Source organism: Poecilia reticulata, linkage group LG4 (assembly GCF_000633615.1).
Source record: "Poecilia reticulata strain Guanapo linkage group LG4, Guppy_female_1.0+MT, whole genome shotgun sequence".
NCBI classification, from domain to species: domain Eukaryota; kingdom Metazoa; phylum Chordata; class Actinopteri; order Cyprinodontiformes; family Poeciliidae; genus Poecilia; species Poecilia reticulata.
The window spans coordinates 30777205-30796559 of NC_024334.1; the positions used below are offsets into that span (position 1 = coordinate 30777205).

General features: G+C 44.7%; 1 protein-coding gene across 1 annotated transcript in view; it reads left to right on the forward strand.

The window, feature by feature from the left end:
• Positions 1-8457, forward strand: part of LOC103464197 (desmoglein-2-like) — a 30147-nt gene extending 21690 nt beyond the window's left edge. The window contains exon 14 of the mRNA XM_008408147.2: positions 6428-8457. Within this exon, the coding sequence (XP_008406369.1) occupies positions 6428-7489 (1062 nt within the window). The 3' untranslated portion in view covers positions 7490-8457. The remainder of the gene's footprint in view (positions 1-6427) is intronic.
• The last annotated feature ends 10898 nt before the right edge of the window (positions 8458-19355 follow it).

Below are 19355 nucleotides of genomic sequence, written 5' to 3' on the forward strand. Positions count from 1 at the left end.
GTATAAGCGATTTGACAGAACTACTGAAAGGATGACAGTGTCCAGGAACTCCGGGGTGGCTGCAAGTAAGAAGGGAAACGGTGAGTTGAATGACGGTGGGAAATGACAAAACTACTGGAATATTGTTTAGTGCTTACTAGTAGTAGAAGGCTTAGGATCTGTGGAGGGGAGTGGGTACCAAGTAACGGAGTTAGAGAAGAGGGCGTTGGAAGGGCGTTGGAAGGGTGTTGGAAGGGTGTTGGAAGGGTGTTGGAAGGCCGACGACGGACGGAGGACGGACAGGTAGATCAGAGTGGAGGCACCGAGGAACAGCGGAGCGGAGCGGGCTCCCAGCTAAAGACTGGATGGAAGATAATTCACAGAAGAGGTGGTTGAGAAACTCAGGCTTCCCATGGGGAAAAACTCACAGTCTCAAAAAGGGTAATCCAAGGGTAGTTGACTTGGAGAAACTTCCCCAGAGACACTTGTAGGCGTCCTGAAAAAGAGCGACAAGAGACTGGTCAAAAAACAACACGAAGAAACCTTGAAACTATTCTGAATAGTAACTCAGGGGGCTGATGTACCACTAAAGGCAACATTCTGGCAGAGAAGTGCTGAATGCCCGCTGCTCATATACTCCTCCTGGCAGATGATGATATCAATCAGTTGCATCCTGTTGAACCTGTCAGCGCCCCTCCTGACAAAATCCGAACCACTGGCGCCCTCTTCTGGATGGTTGATGATGCTGAAAAGGAAAACAAAACTAAACCCATAACCTGGTACCCAACAGTACCACCCCCCTCAATGACCGCCACCCGGCGGTCCAGAAGAACCAGAAGATTGGGAGGAACAAAAATCAGTGATAAGGGAGGGATCTAAAATAAAAGAACTGGGCACCCAAAGCCGGTCCTCAGGGCTGTAGCCCTCCCAGTCTACTAAATATTGCCAACCCCACCCACGCCGGCGAGAATCCACAATCCGGCGGACAGTATACACAGGGTGGCTGTCAATCTCGTGGTGGGTCTGGGGGGAGGTTCCTCAGGTGGGCACAACGGGCTGGTGCGAACTGGCTTGACTTGGGAAATGTGGAAGGTAGGATGAACACGGAGGGAAGCCGACAGGCGCAGGCGGACAGCAGACGGACCAATGACCTTCTCAATAACATACGGTCCAATGAAACGGGGGCCGGCTTCCTGGAGACAGATTTTAATGGGATGTCCTTAGTGGAGAGCTAAACCTTCTGACCTGGTTCGTAGGTAGGCGCAGCCCTCCTCTTGCAATCGGCCCAGCGACGATTTTGCTCTGCTGTGCGATTAAGGGCAGCGACAGTCTTGGCCCCGATGGCCTTGCACTGACGGACATGGTGTTGGACCGACGTGACTGCAATGTTCGCCTCATCAGCCGGAAACAGAGGAGGTTGGTAGCCTAGAGGGTCTCAAAAGGGGTCAGACCAGTAGCAGTGGAAGTGTGAGAATTGTGGGCATAATCTACCCAGGGTAGGTAACAGCTCCAGTCGGCGGGGTTGGATGCGGTGAGACACCTGAGAGTGGCCTCCATCTCTTGGTTCATGCGCTCGACCTGGCCGTTCGATTGTGGGTGATAACCAGATGTAAGCGAAGCCTTGGCCCCCAACGCTGAACAGAAATGTCTCCACATTTGCTCAGAGAATTGTGGACCTCGGTCTGACAGGATTTCACGGGGAATACCATGCAAGCGGAACACATGCTTGACCAAGAGCTGAGCAGTTTGGAAAGCTGATGCCAATTGTCTCAGAGGAACCAAATGGCATGCCTTAGAAAACCGATCAATAATAGTAAGGATAGTGGTCATCCCCTTAGAGGAAGGGAGGCCGGTGACAAAATCCACTGCTATGTGGGACCAAGGCTGTTTAGGTGTGGGCAACGGTTGCAGCAGACCAGCTGGAGACTGATGGGTGGGTTTACAACGGGCACAAACGGAACATGCAAGAACAAACTCCTTCACATCCTTGTGAAGAGACGGCCACCAAAAATCACGAGAAGCTAAGGCTATGGTTCTACTAATGCCGGGGTGGGCCAAAAATTTAGAGGAATGTAGCCAAGCAATTACACGAGCTCGCATTGCAGAGGGAACATAGATCCGGATCTGTACCCGGATCTGGCTCAGATTGCTGTGCTTGTTTAACCATGTCCTCAATCTCCCAGGTCACCACAGCCACAGAACAGCTGGGGGAAGGATGGGTGCTGGGAGTTTATCAGAGTCATCAGGTGAGTATAATCTAGATAACGCATCTGGCTTAATATACTTGGAGCCCGGATGAAAGGAGATGGACATATTGAAACGAGAAAAGAATAGAGACCACCGGGATTGACGAGGGTTTAACCTCCTAGCGGACTGCAGGTAGGCCAAATTCTTACGGTCTGTCCATACGACAGCTGGATGTTCCAGTCCCTCCAGCCAATGTCTCCATTCCTCCAGCGCAAGCTTTATGGCAAGCAGCTCACGGTCCCCGACGTTGTAGTTTCTCTCTGCTGGGGAAAGTCTGCGGGAAAAGAAGGCACAAGGATGGGTTTTATGATCTTGGTCAGAGAGTTGAGAAAGCACAGCTCCCACACCCGAGTCTGAGGCGTCCACTTCTACAATAAATTGTTTAGTGGGATCTGGCTGGATGAGGACAGGAGCATTAGCGAAAAGTGCTTTAAATCTGCTGAAAGCTGCCTCAGCTTCCGGAGACCAACGGTACGGGGTTTTGGTGGAGGTCAAAGCAGTTAAAGGCTGAGCAGTCTGGCTGTAATTGCGTATGAAATGTCGGTAAAAGTTAGCAAAACCTAGAAACCTTTGTAGTTGTTTTCTGGTCTCAGGGGTCGGCTATTCCAAAACCACCTTGATCTTCTCCTCAGTGGGTCTTACCTGTCCACCCTCGAGAATGTAGCCCAGAAAGGTGACCGAAGGTTGGTGGAATTCACATTTCTCGGCTTTCACAAATAAGTTATTCTCGAGGAGGCGCTGAAGGACCAGGCGGACATGTTTCTTGTGTTCGGGCAGATTCTTAGAATAAATCAGGATATCGTCAAGGTAGACAAAGACAAAAACGTTCAAAAAATCCCTTAAAACGTCATTCACCAGTGCCTGGAAATAGGCCGGGGCATTAGTTAACCCGAAAGGCATAACCAAATACTCAAACTGACTCATAAGGGTCTTGAAGGCCGTCTTCCACTCGTCTCCCTCTCTGATGCGAAGTAGGTGATAGGCGTTTCTTAAATCAAGCTTCGTAAACACAGTGGCTCCATGGACTGGTTCGAAAGCTGAGGATAAGAGTGGCAGTGGATACTTATTTTTAATGGTAATTTGGTTCAGACCTCTATAGTTGATACATGGCCTTAGAGAGCCATCTTTCTTTCCAACAAAAAAGAAGTCTGCCCCTAAAGGGATGACGAGGGTCGAATTAGCCCTGCAGTGACTGACTCTTGTATGTATTGTTCCATGGTTTCTCTTTCTGGTTTGGATATGTTATAACGACGACTATTGGGCAAGGGGGCTCCTGGTAGTAGGTCTATGGCACAATCGTATGGCCTGTGAGGGGGCAAAGACAGAGCTTTAGTTTTGCTAAAGACTTGAGCCAAATCGTGGTATTCTACAGGTACGGTGGAAAGGTCAGGAGGGTCTGCTTCATGGCGACCTGCCGGTGACTGGTTAGACGGAACGGCGGAACGTAGGCAGGAGGAATGGCAGTTGAGAGACCAAGGTTCAATGCATCTGTCGGAACAGTTTATATTAGGATTGTGTATTTGGAGCCACTCAAACCCTAGAACCAATGCCGAAGGAAAAACATAAAATGAAGCGGACTCTGTGTGATTACCTGAGACTGTGAGTTGTAGGCTCTTAGTCTGGTGTGTAGTAAGAAGCAGCGTCTTGCCGTCGAGAGTGGAAACGCGAAGAGGAGAGAGAAGAGGGACGGTTTCAATGCCCATCTGCAGACAAAAACTGGCATCTGTCAAATTACGTTCACAACCGGAATCTATTAAGGCCGACAAAGTAATGGACTGGTTCTTAACCAGGAGAGAGGCAGGAACTAGCAGGCGACGTGAGTCTGTAACAACCTGATGGTCCGCGAGTTCCCTCGCTGTTACTGGCGGACCTGGGCTTTTGACATTGTGGATCATTGAGCGATCAAGTGTCCGGCTTCCCCGCAGTAAAGACAAAGCTTAGCCCGCAGTCTGCGCTGTCTTTCTTCCGGGGTTAACCGAGTATGACCAATTTGCATCGGTTCTGGTTCAGATAAACTCAGCAGAGAAAACACGACTGGAGACAGATGACAACCGAGATGGAAGATTTCTACAACTTCTTTCCTTTGCTCGGTATCGAATTCTGTTATCCAACCGAATCAATAATTTGAACAAATCCTCCAGAGAAACCGGCTCATCTAGGGTAGCTAGTTTATCTTTGATTAAGTCATTTAACACATTTACATATACACTCTTAAGGGCTGTACTGTTCCACCCTGAGGCTGCAGCTTGAATACGGAAGTCAACAGAAAATTCGGCTACGGTTCATTGCCCCTGTTTCAACTTTAATAGATCGCAAGAAGACAGAGCTTTATCCACGTCTTGGTTGAATGCTTGTTTGAACTCAGATAAAAATTCATCAAAGGTGCAGTTGTACTGTGTGGAAGAGGAGAATTTTACTTCTGCCCAGTCCAGAGCTCGATCAGAGAGATGTGCAATTATATATGAAATCTTTAAAGAGTAATGGACAAATCTATGGGGAGAGTAATTAAATTGGATATTGCATTGCATTAGGAATCCCCTGAACCTTCAGGGGTCTCCATCAAACCTGGGCGGACTAGGCAGTGAACAGTCGGAAGAGGTGGACTGGATCGGAGCTTGAGAGGTGGGAGCCGGAGGCGGTGCTGTCTATGCTGCTGGTTCTTGGGTTGACGAGGCTGCAGAAGGCTGTTGGAAACGATCACGGAGAAAACTGGTTAGTTCAGCTAATTGGCAGTTTGTTTCATTCTGTCGGTTACCCAGTTCTAGAAGAGCTGACTCATGTTTCTGAATTGAGTCCTGTTGTTGCTAAAGGGCTCTCCGGATTGTTTCTGCTGGGTTCTCGGTCTGGGCAGAGTGTTCTGTCATGGTGGGTTTTATATTTTGAGCCCACATGCAGGAACAACACGGAGAGGAAGAGTAAATGCAATAGTTTATATACAATATGTATAAGCGATTTGACAGAACTACTGAAAGAATGACACTGTCCAGGAACTCCGGGGCGGCTGCAAGTAAGAAGGGAAACGGTGAGTTGAATGACGGTGGGAAATGACAAAACTCCTGGAATATTGTTTAGTGCTTACTAGTAGTAGAAGGCTTAGGATCTGTGGAGGGGAGTGGGTACCAAGTAACGGAGTTAGAGAAGAGGGCGTTGGAAGGGCGTTGGAAGGGTGTTGGAAGGGTGTTGGAAGGGTGTTGGAAGGGCGTTGGAAGGGCGTTGGAAGGGCGTTGGAAGGGTGTTGGAAGGGTGTTGGAAGGCCGACGACGGACGGAGGGCGGACAGGTAGATCAGAGTGGAGGCACCGAGGAACAGCGGAGCGGAGCGGGCTCCCAGCTAAAGACTGGATGGAAGATAATTCACAGAAGAGGTGGTTGAGAAACTCAGGCTTCCCATGGGGAAAAACTCACAGAGTCTCAAAAAAGGGTAATCCAAGGGTAGTTGACTTGGAGAAACTTCCCCAGAGACACTTGTAGGCGTCCTGAAAAAGAGCGACAAGAGACTGGTCAAAAAACAACACGAAGAAACCTTGAAACTATTCTGAATAGTAACTCAGGGGGCTGATGTACCACTAAAGGCAACATTCTGGTAGAGAAGTGCTGGATGCCCGCTGCTCATATACTCCTCCTGGCAGATGATGATATCAATCAGTTGCGTCCTGTTGAACCTGTCAGCACCCCTCCTGACAAAATCCGAACCACTGGCGCCCTCTTCTGGATGGTTGATGATGCTGAAAAGGAAAACAAAACTAACCCCACAACCTGGTACCCAACACTGGGAATACTAAATTCCTCTTAACAGTGTTGCAGTTTTAGATCAGGAGGATCTTCTAATCAGAGTAACTATTAAGATAGCTTTTAGCAGTGTTGTCTTTTTATTTGTCCAAAGCGTAAAGGCACTGATTAAGTGACAATTATAAAGTAGTTACGCAAGGGGGTGTAGGCTGGGATCATTAGACCTTTCAATGCAGAATTCCTGGAGTTTCTCTTCACTTTTTAAATTAAAATTATTTGAATACTTCTCATTCTTTTAATGCTGGTAAAATCTGCATTGACATGTTTTTTTTTAAACCATGCTACCTATACACAATTTCCATTACAGTTCCATCCTCCAAGCATCTCTCTCTCTCTCTCTCTCTCTCACTAGAGGGTTTGTTTTTCACATTTAATGTGAATGTGAAAACAAATAAACTCTTAATTTCCTACAGCTTACCGGTGGAGATGAGAAGATTGTGCAAAAAGATCACATGTTGGTGTTTGACTATGAAGGCACTGGCTCCTCTGCTGGCTCCGTTGGCTGCTGCAGCAATTTGCAACAAGACTATGACCTGGAGTTCCTCGATAATCTTGGACCAAGCTTTAAAACACTTGCTGAGATATGTGGAGGTAAAATAGTCCAAACGGAGACAACACAGGTGGACACTCCTCTACCTCATCCTTCTGTAAATAACATTCAAGTGTCAGTACCAAAGTTGGTGACAAGCCAAGAGATGTTCTTGCCATCCAGAGTGCAGCCAGCTAAGTCCACCACTGAGCAGACTTTAATCAGTAAAACTAGTAAAACAACTGAACAGGCTAAAATAAGGGAGAGCAAGGCCACAGTGAGGGAAGGGATGACCTCAGTGCAAACAGAAAAGTCACAGAACCAGATGCTAGTTGTAAACCAACAGCAACCTGTCTATTTCGCCACTGCACCCATGCTGCAGCCCATACAATATGTTGTTCAGCAGCCACTTCAGAATGCCATGATACTAGCAGAAACATCTGGCCCTAACCTTCAGCACATGGTAATGGTTAACGGCACTGACTTTGGCTCATCCCAGGGAGTTATTGTTCAAGGCCAAACAATGATGCCTAGTGCCCAACCCCAGAGCCTTGGAGCAGTTCTGGTGGACAGCAATGGGATGAAAGGAACCACTGGCAACATGGTCCACGCAGGAAACTTCTCTGGCGCCCAAAATGTGATGGTTGTTGAAGGCCAGGTCCCCGTAGGAACATTGAAAGTATTAAGTGGGAATGAAGCTAGCCTCATTCAAGGTGGAACAATGCTAAATGAGCTGTCAGGATGTCAGACAATGCTGAAGAATGGGGAGTCAAGCAGCATAGGGCAGCAGCTTCAGGATGGAAGAGGTGTCTTCCAATCAACTGAAGTCTCTGGGGTTCAAAAAGTTCATGACCTCAGTGCTGGGGAGTCCAGCAGCTCTAAGAGTCGCACCTCTTCCAACACACTCTGTACAACCCGTACTATTCATAAAACTATTGTACAGTAGTCAGGAGAACTACGATATAATGCCTGTAAGGTGGTCAACAGACAAGGGTATGGTCTATGGTGATGGGAACTCATGTAAGCATGTAAGGCATATGTTAAGGTCAAAAGCTGTACTGCAGTTAGTATTTGAATCTATTTCCTTTAAATTTAGATAAAATACCATAATCTTTGTCCTGGCATAGCCTCTAAATTTTCACTATCTAAATTACTATGCAGTTGTAGTTAAAATAAATCATTAGAAGGTTCTACCATTGCACTTGACTTCTCTTGACCTAAATTAAATGGAACCAATAGAGGTACCTGTATTAGTAAGGCCTCATTCAAGGTGATACAATACCTGTAAACCTTTACATCTATAAAATCAAAATCAACGATAAACCTTTGTATTTTAAATCTTGCACCATTATTGCATAGCTAACAGTAACAGTGATGGAAATTCTCTTTTGCATGATGCTGAAAGACAAAACGCCGATCCCATCTGGTTTATCCCAATATAATACATTATATTCATTTGCTGCAATTACTGGCTTGTGTTTTTGTTTGTTAGCTTAATGCTGTCTGGGACATCTTATCTGTCTACAAATATCCATGCTGTGTTTCTGTACCTCAAGACTGGTCCAGGGATTAGATAACTCTTGTCTTACACTCTCACTCATACACTCACACTCGCTCACTCAGATGGGGTACCAAATAGGTCTTTAATATGGATTTTTGTTATTAAGAACACTGAAAATTTTTTCTGGTTTCAGATTTATGTTTTATGTTTAGAACCATTTAGTACCATTCGTTAGTTGGTTAAATTCTTTTTCTTATTAAACAGTCTAAATGCTGGAATTAGGGGTGTTCCTTTTATGGTTATGTGTTTATTAATGTTGAGACTTCAAATAAAGAAATATAAGCTTGTCATGTCTGTAAACATAGGATGCAGCAAAAGAACAAGTTTGATAATAAAGATATTTTACTGTTCAATTTTGTTTCTTTCCTTGACCTATTCTATACTATTTTTTTCTCGGCCACAAAACACAGAGTTTTTTCTGGAAGGTACAACTGAGAGGCGTCTTCATATGTCTTGAGTGTGGATAAACTGGATTTTTACTTTTGTGCTGCTCATCTTCACTCTAGATATCATCTGGAGGAAAACTGAGTGCAAGTGCAGTTATTTAACCTTCACACAGAGAAAATTGGTGTGGAAGAGAATTCCAAGAGCAGAAAAAGTTACCGTCAGTGAATGCATGAATCTTGCTTTAAAATGAAAACTGTGTTGATATAGGGCAGAAATAAAGCAGATCTGTGGTACAGTGAGTGGGGAAGTCAAATAAAGAGGACTCGCTGAACTTTGTGATACTGTGTGCTTGTGTACATTATCTCCAACAAGATGATTCACGCAAACCTTAGTAATCCAACATGGTGTCTGAAGAAAAGAAAGCTAATATGGTCATTTGAGAGTCTGAGTGTTATTTTCAGTAAGTGATGATGGTAATCAGAAGAGAACAAGCGGCACCAAAAAAAAAAACACGTAAGAAACTGTTACAACATCAGTCAGTTTCAAGTTACTGTTAAAGTTCAATTTTAGGGCCAAATACTGGAAAAATGGATTAAATGGATGAAGAAATTTCATATATTTGTTGACTATTATGGTAAAGTGCCTTAAAATCATATATTGTGAGTTAGTGCACTGTTGCCTTGCAGCAAGTAAGTCCTGGGCTCAAGTCCTGACCGGCGGACTGTTCTCAGTGTGCGTTGATTGGTTTTCTTCTGATACTTCAGCTTCCTCCCACAGTCCAAAAACATACATTAATTGGTGTCGCTGTTGTGATCTGTGCTTTCTTACATTTATTTTGAGGTTTTTCTGTGTTTATTAGTCTGTTCCCCTGTGAGTCTCTGTCTTCCCTGTTAATTGTTCCCAGCTGTGTCTTGTTTCTTTGATTACCCTCCCAGTGTATTTAGTCTCACCTGTTGTCTTTGTCGGATCCTCGTCGTGTTATGTCTTGCTGCCCGTTCTGTCCTGTGTATTTAGTCATTAAATTATCATCATCATCCTCATGCTGGGTCTGCCTGCGTCCTACCTCAACACCCACCCCACAAATCATGACAGTAGGATCCGACCACAGACACGGTGAGGGACGTACGATGCAGACCAGGAGTAGACGGTGGAGCCCTTGGCGGTGGTTCGAAACAGTCCCCTTGGAGGAGTTATGTGGCGGAGCTCTGCTGTGGCGATCCCCCATCCTGAAGTGGGGCCCCGCTGTCACCGCTGCCTACTGTCATGATTTGTGGAGTGGTTGGTGAGGTAGGACGCAGGCAGACCCAGGATGAGGATGATGATTTAATGACTAAATACACAGGGCAGCAAGACGTAACAACAAGGATCCGACAACAGGTGGGACTAAATACACTGGGAGGGTAATCAAAGAAACGAGACACAGCTGGGAACAATCAACAGGGAAGACAGAGACTCACAGGGGAACAGACTAAAACACAGAAAAACCTCAAAATAAATACAGATCACAACAGTACCCCCCCCCCACCCCTCAAGGGCAGCTACCAGATACCCAAACAAAAAAGTCCAAACACAACAAGGGTGGGCGGAGGGGTGCTGGACGGGGGGCTAGAGTCCAGGAAAAACAAAAAACAACCCAACCGGAGTGGGTGGAGGGGCAACGGAAGGAGGGCAAGAGTCCAACAAAAAACAGTAACTCAGTCCAAAGGAAACACAAAAACGGTGCAAGGCCGACCCTGTCATAAACAGTCTGGTGGTCGCCGCCACCACAGGAAGCGGAGTCGAGGAGGCGGGTCCAGCGGACGCCGCTGCCGCAGGAAGATGAGTCGTGGAGGCGCTGGCGGGCCGGCTGCAGGCTCTGATGGGCCGGCTGGTGAGCCGGCTGAAGGCGGAAGCTCGGACAGAGCACTGGGAGGCAGAGCCACAGGAAACTCGGAAGGCAGAGCCACAGGAAACTCGGAAGGCAGAGCCACAGGAAACTCGGAAGGCAGAGCCACAAGAAACTCGGAAGGCTGCTCACCAGCAGCAAGCACGGCGAACTGGCGTCGCCTCGGTGAGGGGACCGGAGGCAGCTGCAGGCTTGGCCCAGGAGCCGGGACCTCAGGCGGCTCAGGGCAGCTGTGACGGCTTGGCCCAGGGGCCTGGGCCTCCAGAGGCTCAGGGCAGCGGTGATGGCGGGGTCCCACTCCGGGCGGGAGGATCACCAGCCGCGATCCCCACAGCAGTGCTCCGCCACAGAACTCCGCCAATGGGACAGCTCCGAAACACCGCCAATTGCTTCACCGTCTAAACTTGGTCCGCATCACACGTCCCTACTGTCATGATTTGGGGTCGAGTGAGGTGAGAGAAAACGCAGGCAGACCAGGATGAAGACGATGATGAAGATAATGATGATTTAATGACTAATTCCACTGACAGAACAACGGGCAGTAAGACGACGAGGATCCGACAACAGACAAAGACAACAGATGGGACTAAATACACTGGGAGGGTAATCAAAGAAACGAGACACAGCTGGGAACAATTACCAGGGAAGCCAGAGACTCACAGGGGAACAGACTAATAAACACAGAAAAACCTCAAAATAAATACACAGAAAACACAGATCACAACAGTCACTGTCCAGGGTGAAACTTGCCTCTTGTCTACTGACTGCTGGAAATAAGCACTAGCACTTCTCGCAACCCAGAAGGATAAGCATGTTAAATAATAGATGGATGGAACTGAAAAATTGGGGAGAATGGGCCAAAATCAAAATTCACAATCGGGTCCCATCGGGATTTTAGGTCCCATGACAAAAAAATAAAATTGGGCCCTCCCTGCGCAGCTGCTGTTACGACCCATCAAAAGTGTCAAATTATTTTAAAGGTTGCAACTACCTTTTCTTTGGTCCAATATGAATATTAGCACAATATTTAAAGCTAGTCAATTTTACATGCAACAGTCTGCATACAGTATGCAAATAGGTAGGTTTTTAATTTTATTTTTTTTACTGAAAGGTCTCTCCCCAACAGTAACGGTCACAGGCAACGTGCAAAATATAGATAAAGCTATCCAGACTTCTAAAAAAAATGCTGTGTATTTGCATTTTGGTATATCATTCTCATTTAAAAAATTTTTTTCCCATATTTGTTAAAACTGTCACCAGTTTGTTGAGACAGACAATCTGTGATAAAAGGGATCTCCTCCACCTCCTCCCTGAACTCCTCTTGCAGTCTGAAGTAATGAACCTCTCTGACCAAGAACAACCAATCAGAGCCAAGAGGAGGGTCTTAGTGCTGCCAGTCAATTCTGCTAATGGCAGAGAAACAACTTATTGTTACAGGAAAACTGTTTATCTGTCATCATTGGTAACTATGCTAATTAGATTGAGCATTCACAACAGGCTTTGCTAGCTGTAGCATAGCCCACCGCAAAAGGAAAAGAGGATGAGTGGCTGCACATGAGGTTGTGATTGACAGCGCTAAGATCCACCTCCTGCCTCTGATTGGTTGTTTCTAGATAGCACTGGAAAAAGGCAGAGCAATTCATTTTTTTCCTCACAGATTATCCCTCATACCGTACTACATAATGACCTTTTTAACAAATGGAGGTCGACAGACAGATTGACGCTGCGTCTTGAGTGAAGTGGGAGCGGTACCGGTCTGGCATGGTAAAAAAAAAAAAAGAAGCAAAGCTCTCGATTTATGTTCCTACCCTCATCTATGGTCATCACAGAAAGAATGAGGTCATGGATACAAGCGGCTGAAATGAATTTACTCCAGCTGGGTTCTCCCTTAGAAATAGGTTGAGAAGCTCGGTCATCTGGGATTGACTACTCCTTCACGTCGAGAGGAGCCAGTTGAGGTGGCTGAGGCATCTGGTTGGATGCCTCCTGGACGCCTCCCTGGTGAGGTGTTCTGGGACTGGGACTATGTTTCCTCCAGCTCATCTAGGGGAGGTCACGGGAAAAAATGACGAAAGACTGAGGAAAGGACTGTAAGACATCCAGAGGCTGGATTAACACTAATTCAGCCTCTCTCATGTGAGAGTACTCAAAGAACAGGAACAGTGCAGATCATTCAAGTATTGGACATTAGTGCAAATCCTAATAAGGTGTTTATGTGATATTCTTTTGTCTTAATAAAGTGATAAATTAATTTGTTTATTTTGTAAATACACTGGACTGAATTGTGCTTTATGCATGGAGGAACCCAGAAAAAAAGGAAAAACTGGGGTAAGTAAATTGCTTGGGAAGGGTCTACTTTCTCGTGTGGAGAAAACATGACCCTTAAGAGATCCGAGGATGTCTTATCTGTGGTTGCGGGACAGTAAGAGCAGCAAGCCTTTACTATTATCAAAAAAGAACTGATGACACCTCAGGGCTCCCCTGTAAAATCCTAATGCAGAAACATGGATGTCAGGTGAGTCATCCTCATGTGTAATAATAGCTGTTCTGCTCCAGAGGCAAGCTGATGCAGGTTGGAAACCAGTTGGGTTTGCTTCAGGAGGTCTCTTGAAACAGATCCCAAACCTCCAGTTTTTCTGCATGACTCCAAGAGCTTCTATGAGCTTCCACTTCGTACACAGCAAAAATACATAATCCCAGTTTCTTTTCTCCATACCAGCCTATTTAGCATTGGAAGGGGCTAACAATCTTTGAGAAAAGTGCAAATAAGGGTTTTTGAAAACAAAGTGAAGCTACAGGTTAAAAAGATGGTGTTTGATTCAGTTGATCATTGCATTTTACAACTAAAACACAAGTGTTTAGACCTGTTCTGAGCTTTAAAATTTGAACATCTTTTAATCTTCTAAAATAGATTGCTAATGAATGGACCAGAGATAACAGGAAAGAGTCTTTAGTGACCAGCATATTCAGTATGTTTATTATCAACAAAGTTGTAAAGTAAGCTAGATAATTGTCAGGACTCTTGGCTTGGGTTTTGTTTATTTCTGTGATTTTCTGTTCCTGTTTTAGTTTTATCAGTTAGGTTCTAGTTCTCTTTTGTTTAACCCTCCTTGGCCATTCTAGTTTTATTAATTGTCACTTATTTTGGTTAGATCTGTCTTGTTCTTGTTTTCCTTTATTTCAGCCCCGCATAGTGTTTTCTAGTTATGCTTATTGTTGTTACTCTAGGAGTCAAGATGATTTCCTTTGTTCTCATCCTCACTCTCCTGTGTTCCCCCTGTAAATCTTCCCAGCTTTCCTGTGCCACACTCTCTCCTCCCCTCCAGCCTGGCTGCTGCTCCAACTACTAACACCTGCAATCAATTAGCTCATCAGCCCTGGTCTGTTATTGTCTCCACCTCCCAGTATTTAAGCTCCTTTTTCTCAGTCACAACTCGCTGGTTCATCTCATCATTCTCCATTGTTTTCTTGTTATTCTACTTGTGGCCAGTTTGGTTTGTTGTTTGATTTTTATTCCCCTGGACTTTGTAATTGTTGTAATTTGGCTTCATTTTATTATTATTGAATACATCATCTCAGAACCTACGCCTTTCCCTGCTGCATTTGGGTCCACATCATTCAACATACCATGACAGTGATAATCAAAAGACATGATGTATTTGGCTAAAAATGTTATTGAACTCCCTATTGGAATTTTACTCAATGTTTTGTGAACTGTGGCACACACTTCCTGAATAAGTTTTCTCTGTAGACTGATCTGTTTGGAAGGTATCACATAAAAATGAGCTTCACATGGTTTTGAGCTCCACAGCCATAAATCATGTGCTCACTTGTTTTGTTTACTTGCCCTGAAGCAAAACTGAAATGGCTCCTCTTAATTAATATGCTATTTTGATATTCTTCAGAGTGATTATTATTGGAGTCAATCAAAACTTGGGCTCGGTCAAGAAAATAAATGATCCAATGAACAGACATGTGGAAGCCTGTCTAAAAAGGCTTGGTGTTTTAAGGATCATGTCAGACTAAAAATTTCAATCTCACTGACGCCCCACATCCTATCCTCTTTCCACTAACAAGGATAAAACAAGAAGGTTTGCAGATTAACTATTTTTCTAGGACAAGGACAATCTCCACTGCTGTAAAGGGATTAAAAAAAAGTTACATTACCATGTGACTCTGTAAGGAGATTGAAACACACAACATTATAGGAAAAATAAACTGTTGTGACATATTCTCAATTTGGGTAATGTTATTTAGCAAATCATACACAAACACATATAATTGTCCTTTTTATATAATTTACATAATTTAAGTCACCAGTTTAAGATTGAGGATTAAGTTAGCTGTTTGTTTTACTGAGATAGGCTACTTGTCCCAACTAGACAAGAAGCTCTGCAAGAAAGTTTGTAGCATGATTTCTTTCATGTTTTCTCAAAGTGAAAACCTGTAATTCATAAAACTGTCATCTGCACCCCACGCCAAACACACTTAATGAGTCATTTATAAATCTTTCCTTACAATTTTGGAAGTATGTTAAACTTTTGAGAGCTACCTGAGATGCACTCACAGTCCCATGCCTGTTCTTCAGTTATTCTTAAAAATTATAGTTTATAAATATTTCATTTAAATGACAAGTGAATCCTGCATATTTTAACTCACAAGAACATATAGAAATCAAGTCTGGCATCAAACATAACCCAACCCAGCATATCTTTCCCAAATAAAAAAAGAAAAAATAGGCACATGGAAAATGGATAAAGCAGTAGTGAATATATACAGTATATTTAAAGTCACATACACCTTAGAACCGGGTCAGACCCCCTTGTGCCTCTAGAACTGCCTTAATCCTTCATGGCATAGATTCAACAAGGTACTGGAAACATTCCTCAGAGAGTCTGATCCATATTGACATGATAGCATCACACAGTTGCTCCAGATTTGTCGGCTGCACATCCATGATGTGAATCTCTCGTTCCACCACAACCCAAAGATGCTCTATTGGATTGAGATCTGGTGACTATGGAGGCCATTGGAGTTCAGTGAACTCATTGTTGTGTTCAAGAAACCAGTCTGAGACGATTCACGCTTTATGACATGGTGCGTTATCCTGCTGGATAACGAAGATGGTACACTGTGGTCATAAAGGGATGGACATGGTCAGCAACAATACTCAGGTAGGCTGTGGCRTTGACAYRMTGCTCAATTGGTACTAATGGACCCAAAGTGTGCCAGGAAAATATCCTCYACAYCATTGCACCACCAGCAGCCTGAGCCACTGATAGAAGGCAGGATGGATTCATGCTTTCATGTTGTTGACACCATATTCTGACCCTACAATCCGACTGTTTCYGGAGACGATGTKTTCCATTCTTCTATTGTCCAGTTTTGGTGAGCCTGTGTGAATTGTAGCCTCAGTTTCCTGTTCTTARATGACAGGAGTGGCACCCGGTGTGGTCTTCTGCTGCTGTAGCCCATCCGCCTCAAGGTCTGGCATGTTGTGCGTTCAGAGATGCTCTTCTGCATATCTCAGTTGTATCAAGTGGTTATTTGAGTTAGTGTTGCTGTTCTATCACCTCAAACCAGTCTGGCCATTCTCCTCTGATCTCTGGCATCAACTAGGCATTTGCGACCACAGAACTGCCGCTCACTGGATATTTTCTCTTTTTCAGCCCATTCTCTATAAACCCTAGAGATGGTTGTGCATAAAAATCCCAATAGGTCAGCAGTTTCTAACGGACTCAGTGCAGCCTGTCTGGCACCAACAGCCATACCATGTTTAACATGACATGGTTGTTACAGATATATGTAGAGCTATATCTATATATTACTATATTTATATCTCCAGTTTTTCCTGGAGGGAGAGAGAGAGAGAGATCCCAAACTGTGTCCACACTGTGCTGAGACTGTGTTGCTTTGTCACTTACAGTGAAACCTCCTTGGATTTAGAAAGTTATTGCAAGCAAATTCAATAAAGGGAGTGTTAACCAGTCCATCGATCATAAAACGCTTTTTTGTTACTGGAAACCATATTCAAACATCTATTAAAGCTACATTTATAAACAATTGTATTTTTTTAAGTGTTTTTAATACATAGTTGAGCATATTTAAATATGCTTAGTGGTTATAACAATAGAATAGGAATGGAATATTCTGATATTGATGTATGATGAGCATATTAAAAAGCACACAGCCGTTTATAATTTATTTAATAAATTATTTAGTAATATCAATACATATTTATATAACTATACAAACAGATGATTAATAATGACACAAATAATGATAAATACTGAATAATATATATTGGATACATATCTATATGTATGTATGTATGTATATACAAACATACATATAGATATGTTTTTCAGCCGACGAGTTCTAGCTTCAGAGAGATTCAGCAGCTGAGATGGAGTCCAAAATCCGATGTGAGATTCATCCATGCTGCATTGAATCTGTCTCTCTTTATAGATTCTCCCTCTTCTTCCTCACATCGTGTCTTTAGGAAACCTTCAAAACAAAAACAGAAGATTTGGGATGTATCTTACTTTTGACAGAGTGAAAGAATTACATATAAATAATAGTCTTTACCACCTGTGTAAACTTTGCTGGTGAATGTTATAACACATAATATACGTTTTATAATATGTGTTACATTGTTTCATTTCTAATATAGGCTCTTGTGTCAGATAATCTAAGCCAATGTTAGAGAATAATTAATTTTTTTAGATTTACAGAATCTCGGTTAGCCTTCATAGCGGCTGAACCCGTATTACACCGAGCACTGTAGCTAATATTAGCTGGTATCTCGCCGATGGACATAAATACAGTAAAGTAATATTCTAATCACAATAAATACACAATATGTCCATCTTACTTGTGAAATGTTGTCTGTGGAGCCTCACATCAATAGTCCATCGATCAGAACAACAATATCCCTCAGTGCTGAGGCATCTTCTGCTGTTTTGGTTGAGCAAAGTAGGAGGGACGACCGCTCCAAGTATTTCCTGCGCCGGAGCAGCCAATGAGGGGTCTATGCGTTGATGCCTCAGCATTGTGGAAGTGCTGTGGTTACAGTAAGACAAATCTTGGGAGCAAATCCTACAATATAAATAAAAGTTAATCCATGTAAACTAACTCAAATATCCCATGGAAAGGAATTTGAATAATCCGAAAGAAAAATGATCAAAAGTGAAATGAGAACAGAATAATTATTTTCCTTTATAAGATCAAAATGATCCCACACGGGAGAAAACTTCCTCTTCCTCTGTTGATCTATGCCGATAGTCAAACACGACCAAGAACTAACACAAAGCAGGGAACACAAAGTATCTATATCCAACAAACCCACAAACGTGTTGACACAGTTTCTCCCTCATCAATACAATTTGGCACGGTCACATCCAACAACACAGGAACTGTATCGGTCACGTGGTTTTCCTTAAAGTGATACGCGCACCGACACGGTTTCATCTTGTTTGCTTGGCGCATGTACCGAGGTTTCAGTGTCATCTGGCCCATCACTAGTATATAGATGTACATAGTGGTGTACTCTCCATGGGCTGCCACCTTATCGTGGTGAAGGGGTTTGAGTGTCCCAGTGATCCTAGGACCTATGCTGTCTGGGGCTTCATACCCCTTTTAGGGTCACCCAAGGCAGACAGGTTCTAGGTGAGGAACCAGACAAAGTGCAGCCTGAAGACTCCTAATGATGAAAAACAACGTTGGACGTAGCGTTCCCTTGACTCGGGTCACTGGGCCCCCGGCGGTCTGATCCTCGGTTGCAGAAATTGGCTCTTGGGACGCGGAATGTCACCTATCTGGTGGGGAAGGAGCTGGAGCTGGTGTGTGAGGTTGAGAGGTTCCGGCTAGAAACAATCGGTCTCACCTCAACGCATGGCTCTGGTTCTGGAACCAGTGTCCTTGGGAGGGGCTGGACATACTTCCACTCTGGTGTTGCCCATGGTGAGAGGCGCCAGGCAGGAGTGGGCATATTTGTTGCCCCCCCCATCTCGGTGCCTGCACATTGGGGCTTACCCCGGAGAACGAGAGGGTAGCCTCCCTTCGCTTACTGGTGGGGGGACGGGTTCTGATTGTTGTTTGTGTTTACGTGCCAAACAGCAGTTTGGATTACCCACCCTTTTTGGAGTCCTTTGAGGGGGACTGGAGAGTGCCCCTCCTGGGGACTCCCTTGTTCTACTGGGGGAATTCAATGCTCACGTGGGCAATGAAAGTGAGACCTGGAAGGGCGTGGTTGGGAGGAATGGCCCTCCCAATCTGAACTTGAATGGTGCTCTGTTGTTGAACTTCTGTGCTCGTCATGGATTGTCCATAACGAACACCATGTTCAGGCATAAGGGTGTCCATATGTGCACTTGGCACCAGGACACCCTAGGTCGCAGCTTGATGATCTGTTGTCATTTCGTTGGATCTGCGGCCACATGTCTTGGATGCTCTGGTGAAGAGAGATGCGCAGCTGTCCACTGACCACTACCTGGTGGTGAGTTGGCTCTGTTGGTGGGGGAGGTGCCAGTCAGACCTGGCAGGCCCAAACGTGTAGTGAGGGTCTGCTGGGAACGTCTGGCGGAGTCTTCTGTGAGACGAAGCTTTAACTCCCATCTCCGGCAGAACTTTGAACATCTTCCAGGGGAGGTTGGAGACATTGAGTCTGAGTGAACCATGTTCTGTACCTCCATAGTTGAGGTGGCTTATCGTAGCTGTGGCCGCAAGGTTGTCGGTGCCAGTCGTGGCGGCAACCCTTGAACCCGTTGGTGGACACCTTTGGTGAGGGATGCTGTCAAGCTGAAGAAGGAGTCCCGTCAGACCTTCTTGGACTGTGGGACCCCTGAGGCAGCTGATGGGTACCGGCGGTCCATGCAGCATGCGGCTCGGGTAGTTGCTGAGGCAAAAACTCGGGTATGGGAGGAGTTTGGAGAGGCCATGGAGAAAGACTTCCACATGGCTTCGAGGCCATACTTCCAT